General features: G+C 39.5%; 1 protein-coding gene across 9 annotated transcripts in view; it reads right to left on the bottom strand.

Annotated features, from left to right (window-relative positions):
• skor2 (SKI family transcriptional corepressor 2) overlaps positions 1 to 7,674 on the bottom strand; it is a 97,160-nt gene that overhangs the window by 8,341 nt on the left and 81,145 nt on the right. For 5 of the 9 annotated variants that reach the window (XM_035390162.1, XM_035390161.1, XM_035390165.1 and 2 more), the window contains one exon: positions 1 to 862. This exon is cut by the window's left edge and continues 993 nt beyond it. In XM_035390162.1, coding sequence (XP_035246053.1) covers positions 1 to 862 — 862 coding nt within the window. Of the gene's footprint in view, positions 863 to 2,194; positions 2,464 to 4,687; positions 4,761 to 5,453; positions 5,495 to 6,317; positions 6,397 to 7,674 lie in introns of those variants that run through there. The other 4 variants (XM_035390168.1, XM_035390164.1, XM_035390163.1 and 1 more) reach the window with 4 other exon arrangements.

Raw genomic sequence — 7,674 nt, 5'->3', positions numbered from 1 at the left:
GCCCAGGTCGGCCGAGATCATGTGGGGCAGGACGGAGCCGGCGGCCTTGGCGGCGCCCAGCGACGAGCAGTGGGACGGCGGCAGGGCGCGCTTTCGGCTGCCGCCGTTGAACATGGCCTTGACGTCCTCCCAGGCGAAGGCCAGGTCGTCCGGCGGCGTCTTGTCCGACAGCTTGAGGTGGCGGCGCCAGGAGTTGAAGTTGGCGGCGTCGGGCTGCGTGTACTTGGCCTCGGGCGTGCGGTGCGAGTGGAAGATGAACTTGTTGGGCGAGAAGTACATGCTGCAGTACGAGCACTTGATGCACTTGGCCCGCGAGCTGTTGTAGCGGGCCGGGATGAAGTTGCCGCGGCAGCCCCAGGCGCACTCGTGCGACACGTCGAAGGCGAAGTTGTCCGGCAGCTTCGGCGGCGAGTTCTCGCCCAGGAAGGACTTGCAGAGGCGCTCGGCCTCGCGCTTGGTGATCATGCCGCAGCGGCGCGAGGAGATGGGCATGGCGCCCGCCCGGCGCAGGATCTCCAGCTGCACGGGCGTGCACTGCACGCAGGTGATGCCCAGCGCCACCCGCCGGTTGTGGATCTCGTTGTAGCTGTAGTTCTTGAGCAGGGTGTTGGAGATCTGCGCCAGGCACAGCCGCTCCTGGCCGTCGATCACCAGGGAGACGATGGGCACGCCGTACAGGATCACCTGGCCCACCTGGTTGGGCTTGAGCGAGGAGGAGGAGGGGTGTCCGGGGCGCGGGGGCGTGAGGGGCTGCGGCTGGAACGAGCCGGGCGGCGTGGTCATCACGATGTCGCTGGGTCCGGGGAGGAGGACTTTGTCCATGCTGCAGAGACGACCGGACGATAACTCAGTTCTCTCTGACCTGAAAAAAGATTCCAGAGAAGAAGAAGAAACATATTTTCCATTTAGAAGCACAGGTACTGATACTAATCAAGATAAAAATGTTTCAGATGTTGTCTTGTTAATATTTTATTTTTGGGAATTCAAATGCTATTTATTTGTGCATTACACCCCATCTTAATTGTTTCCACAGCGGTAAACAAATTATATTATTCTTATCAATAAAATGCATGTATTCATCCATTATTATTATTATTATTATTATTATTATTATTATTATTAATAATAATAATAATAAGAAGAATAATAAGAATAATAATAAAACTTGAAGTAATGAATAGCAACAATAACAACACGAAGAAGAAGAAAAAACAAAAGCTATATAAAATAATGCATCTGATGATTGAACAATTATCTCAGTCAATTCTGCAGTCATTCATAGACTTGACATTTAATTGAAAAATATTAAATAATCTGCACAAAATTCCCGAATCGCCCATGCGTTAATTTTGAAAAACTATAATTGTTTATATATTATTTAGATTTCTTCGAGTGTTTCATCATAAAACTTCAACAATAGTTAACTTCTGAAGTAGGTTTTTCTACATTTAAACAGCGGACATGAAATGCTCGCACAAAATAATCATGTATAGGTGCAAGAAATTCAATATTTAGATAACAGATCATGTCAACTTGATAGTTTAAGACCAATTATTCTGCCACGGACGCGTGTGTACAATTTCACATTTTTGTTCAAATTTATTGCCCATTGAGTATACACAGACAATTTAATTTCACTCGCTTCAAATGTATTAAGTTATTTTTAAAATATATATTATCACACGAGTGTTATTACCAATCTACATATAAACGTTTTAGTTATGATTAAACGTGAATGATGCTCAAAGCAATTCATACTTTCATTCAGCCAGCCAGCATTACATATGATCCCACAAAATATCCCAAAATTATAACATTATTATTTGTATTATTAGTATTGTTATTATACACCGCTCCCAGTCATGTTAATAACGGTATTTTCCACGCACGCTCCAACCTGTTGTAGCCCGTGTTGATGCTACACGGAGTCATAAACTATAACCTCATGTCATCTTTGCCAAATCCGTTCATAATCACACGAATTGATAAACCCGGCACCACACAGTTCTAGTTTTCAGCATTACCTATAGGTTTAGGCTACGAAAATATGGAGAGACAATATATTATAGGCTACACAAAACTAATACTAACAACTGAAACAGAACTAGACGTAAAATCTGCTATTATGTCTTGACTGTTTTAACAACGTAGAAGGATGACATGGAAATCTTCGCCAACAGTATAACTTGCTTACCGCCAGTGAGAATAAAAATCCAAACGTTACTAAATAAAAGAATGAAGCATGTCTGCCCCTGCGATGCGAACCTGCAGCAGCACAATAAAAGATGTAATGACGTATGTCGAAAATAAACACATAAAATCCGTTCAGGGCAGCTGCTTTGCTCTCTTCCAGCGAGTTAACAGTCGATGAAGAATGAATAAGTGCGCATTGCCTGTCGACTTATTCCCTTTAAAAGGACTTCCTGTGTGTTGTTCAATGCGAGTTGATTGGCGTAGCTCTGCTCCTCGACTTGCACCGCTACTGAAAAGCCTTTTTACGGGGAGCCAATGACGTTTCGCTAACTGCCACTCAACTCTAAAGAGAGGCTAATCCAGGAGCCAAGCCCCGGGCTGCTGCGGACGCCGTTCACCTCCAATCTGAATGAGGAAAACTCACCAATCGACAAGCACCATATGTACATAGTTTGTTAACAATATTGGAGAAACATCTGAAGAGATATATGAACAAAAGCTAACGGAAACACTCTCCCTAAGATACTGAATGATGTCATACTTATAGGCTGTATCACTCATTTCAATTATGACCCGTTTATACCTCCACCACCAATCCCACCTTTTAGTTAAGAACAAACGGAACTGTAGATATTCTTGAACACCTATATTTAGCTTATTGTATTTTATTGTGTTTGAATTCAACAATACTTAAAACTGGCCTACATATTCATTCAGAATAAGCCTAGTCTATGTCTCGCTATACCCACCTCATGGTATTTGATTTTAAGCCAAAAGAACAGCTCCTACAACTATACAGTATTTAAACGCACGTGAATGATCAAGCATGAGCCGATTTTGTCCGAGGATTTGAATCACTCAGAGCCGACCAACCGTTGAACAAGTCTAACAACAATTAATAATTTTCTTGAATATAACCTCATCAGTAAAACCAGAAGAAGAAAACAATATCAATTACCCGACCCATAGCGATGCTTAAATCAAAAGATAAGGCACTAGTGGAAACAGAATACAGTGACATTTAATTTAATTATTGCATAATTTATACTTGCTCAAATCCGACTGAAATGCGACATTTTATTACTTCTTGTATCAACAAAGTATGTTGCCTAGATCCTTACAAAACTATTATGCTTTAATTTCCAAAAAAAGGTAGGCTATAGGTTGCATCAAAAAAAAGAAATGTCAAAATAATAATAATAATAATAATTATAATAATAATAATACACTGTTATTGTTACAATTATTAATATTATTATAACAACAGCTGTTATAATAATTGTCAACCCGCATTGTCGCAGTCTCAGTCCGTGTCCTGTAAACCAGTCAAGCATACAGTGTAGGCTATAGCCTATGACACACTATAACAAGGTCAAAAGCCAATCGTTTAAAATGCACTACAGAAATGAACACATTTCAAGTCAGAAAAATTCACAACTTCAATCAATCGCAAAATTAAACCGTGGATGGGAGGCGGGAAATAAAATGATGATTAGCTGTCGACCTGTCATCTTTTTCATCATTAGGACGACCGCCACTGACTACAATTAAGCGGAGAGTGATGACCTGGAAAAAATACAAGATTTCAGGGACACCAGCTAATCAATACGCTAAACTGCTTTAACTCCTTGCATACAACGATATCATCGAGTCGTTTAGCATGAAATTAATATTATGACGAGCGAGGGTTTTCAATGAGTGGGTTTAAAAAAGTATATATGAGATTCATTACATTGCGAGTGTAAGTCCACTGCATGGATCCGCTTATTAAGAAGCCCATTGTTATTCATAAATATAATCTTAAAAACCGAAAGATGTGATTATAGACGAATCTATGAGCGATTGAAACAGAACAATAGCCAGAAATCAAGTTTGGCTATGCTTTCCCAAACCAATGCCACACGACCGTTCCCTATAGATTTCAGTTACTAAGAAATCTGCCGAAATCAACCGCACTAACAATTTGCTGAAACTTTATTTCGTTCGCGTCCCTGTGCAGTGAAAAATAAATCAGCTCACATATTATTAGCCAACTGTCGGGCTATAAAGACACACTTCAAAACCGCACTTCTTCCACCGCGCTAAAATTCTGTCCAGTACTATATGCCTTTATGGTGTTTTATAAATCATTTGAATGAAAAAAATAGAATTGGTTTGGTTTTCAGTGTGGAATGTGGCTATTTCATAATATTCTCCTGACCGCACAGTTCAGTCACATATGTCTTCAGTGTCATAACCTACGCTAGGAGCTATATTTTTCATCGTAATGAAGAGTACAAACAGTGGGACAAAATACCACGCAAAAATATACAGCTGGCCTTCTTATACAAATTCTACAACGTTCAGTATTGCGCACAAACCAGTTACGGCTCTGTTTCATCGGACATTATTTAAATACAATTACGTTCATTTGTAACTATTAAGGTGACAATGCGGGTATTGTTGTATTTTTAATTTGTATTAAAAATGTAATGGTTCCTTTCTTCGTTTTCACCATTATTTTGCTGTAGGTAGCAGTCTCCGTCCTTCGCGGTGCTTTGCCGCTTGGTTTTGTGCTTTGAGGGCGACTGTAGAGGCGAGACAAAAGCAGAAACGATGGGATCTAAATTAGGTTCAGGATTCCGCAGATGGGACTCGCTCTCATCCTTCAATACCACGGGCTTTGAAAAAAAAACTTAAATACGCATCGTGTTAATAACGGAGGAAAAGACAGAAAACATGTAGGCTACAGTAACCATACGCAGATTTCTTGTGGTAGTTTAAAATATTTTGAATTATTGTTTACTTCATTATTTAGTTAACTCAATCCAATTTTAAGATGGACTGAGTTAACTAAAATATACATGCATTGTATTAGGCTGATAACTAATAATATCAGTAAAGTCCAATGATCCCGTTTCTACTGCTACTACTTCTAACAGCATGTTACGGTTAATCGTTAATAAATTCTTTACTTCCATAATGCTGAGAACGTGTGCAGGGAAGTAACTCTCCGGTGAAATTAATCGTGCGTGTAAAAATAATTGTTTATGTGGGGGGTCGAAGCTCATTCGACTGCTACTACTATTGCTAATAATACTACTGCTTCTACCTCTTAAACTATAGTAGTAGCTAGTAGTTCGAGTAGCCTAGTAGTTGTAGTAGTAGTCGTAGTAGTAATAGTAGTAGTAGTAGTAGTAATAATAATAATAATAATAATAATAATAATCGTCATTATCATCACCATCATAATGTTATCAATTCGAGGATTCAAGACTTACCAGATTTGCGCCATTTAACACTAAATGTGTCAATATCAAAAATGCTCTAGGCGACTAATTATAATTTTTAAATACGAAAAATCTCTCTGCCAGCTGAAATCCACCATTATTCATTTTGATTTAAATATTGCTTCAATTGTGTGCACAGCATGACACGTGCGTTATAATCCCCAGCCATTACCATAGTCACGTGAGAAGTCATATATCAAAACAAGTTCAAGTTCGATAACTTATTTTGTAGATTTGTCAATATGTTTAAATGAGTTCGTAATCACATTTATTTCAGTTCACAATTCAACCAAAGATAATTGTGTTGCTCACTCTCGGACGTCATGGTCCATAACGGTCATTTTTCATTTTTCTGAAATCAAATAATTTTATTTTATTCCATCATACAATTACAAACATAATTCCTGAGTAAAGACATAGTTTATTTAATGTTTTTTACTTGGAAAAAAATAATGTATGACCGCGTTATTTCCCTTTGGCGTTTTCCATTAGGCCTACTCTTTATTACTCGTTTATTGTAAAAGACAATTATTGAAATGCGAGCATAATATCCCTTGGCTCCTGAAACACACGTGCTCTGACGTCATTGCCTAAGGTATTTCGGCTTACATCTCTGATTGCGCAAGCTATTGGAATCAGTCGACTTGGGTAGCCTCGTCGTTGTAGTTTGTTGTAGTTGTAGTTTGAAAATTGGTTGACACATGACTATTAAGTTTAACATAAAAGTGTTAGGTAAACTAAACTGAATCAAATTTTAGAAAACCTAATCGACGAGAGTATAACCGGGAGGATGTTGGCGTATAGCCTATCAATTAATTTTTTGAAAATACACAGAAATGCAAGTAAAGGACATACCTGGTCATACGGTACGTGTGCCGTTCCTAATATCTCTAGACTATATCACACTCTGTCAATACTGGTATATTTACGCGATTCTAGTCCCCCAAACTTTATGTAGAAAACTGGCACCGAGTTGTGTATAATTGCCTTCATTACACGGCATTAATTAATTGTATCTGCGCAACTGGCTGCCAATCACAATGATAATGTGACAATTATAGTCAAAGTGCAGTAGTTATTATAATATTGGCAACAAACGCTGTTGGTTTTTTCAATACCCAGGGATGGGTAGGACAGTGATGAGCAACCTACCATATAATCAAACAATAAAAGCGGATGCGTAGGCTGCTCTACTTGTAAACGTGTACAAACCGTAGAGACAGAGACGGATAGCCTTTAGGAGAACACCCAGAGATTCAGAATAGCAGGGTAAGGAGCGACGTGCTTGAGACAGTCTGGGCTTCTCTGGAGAAGGAAGAACATACTGGTCAAACCTAGCCGCTGCATTCAGAGTACTCACAGAGGAGAGCCTATTCCGTAGCTATGGCATAATAATTTTTAATTTGTTTGCCTTTTATGAAAGATAGTTGGTATCCTTGCGTGTCTTGTTGAGCTTAGCGCCGAAAAAACGATGACGGACAAATTGAAAAGCGCAACACAACGGCTTAGCCTATTTAATGAATTTGTAATATGTAAATGGAAAGGTGTCTAGGCCGATGCACGTGTACCAGGTAGTCTATTGTAATTGGCCTATGCAACGATCAAAGACTGCATTGGTTTGGTCAGTACCAGAAATATGATTCTCATGACAGAGAATGAGTCCAGGCCTTTAGGTTATTGGAATCCACTACAAACACCTAGACAAACTGTCATTCTCAACTATACTATTTGCATCTGACAAACTTCATATGTGATGAAAATGTTATTAAAACAGACCCAGAAGACACAAAGCCAATTCCTGTATCTTGGGACTGCCATATGTAATTTCAATTTAAACTAATGAACAGTCACGTTTATCTTAAACTTTCAGACTGCCACAAACAGGAAGCACAACTGACATTGTCAGGAATGAAAGATCCTTTGTAAATTCCAGGTGATTACTCAATTCCCCATTGACACCCCAAGTGCAATGTCACCCCAAAAGATGCAGACAAGGCTGCACAACAAAGAAAAATGGACACCAACACACTGCATGTGATTGAGGTATACACATTGTCCTGGAGTATACATTTCATACGATGACCATAGCCGCTTCTCTATGCAGTCAACTCCAGTCTTGCATCGTTACCACAGAGGAAGTTAAAGCGTATGAAGAGGTCTTGCATGTACTTTCAACATTAGGCCTGGGTCTTGTGCCTATCATTGCTTCAAG

This window comes from Anguilla anguilla, chromosome 14, assembly GCF_013347855.1.
Source record: "Anguilla anguilla isolate fAngAng1 chromosome 14, fAngAng1.pri, whole genome shotgun sequence".
Taxonomy (NCBI): domain Eukaryota; kingdom Metazoa; phylum Chordata; class Actinopteri; order Anguilliformes; family Anguillidae; genus Anguilla; species Anguilla anguilla.
The sequence above is the reverse complement of the archived record's forward strand: the minus strand, read 5'-3'. Positions and strand labels throughout refer to the sequence as shown.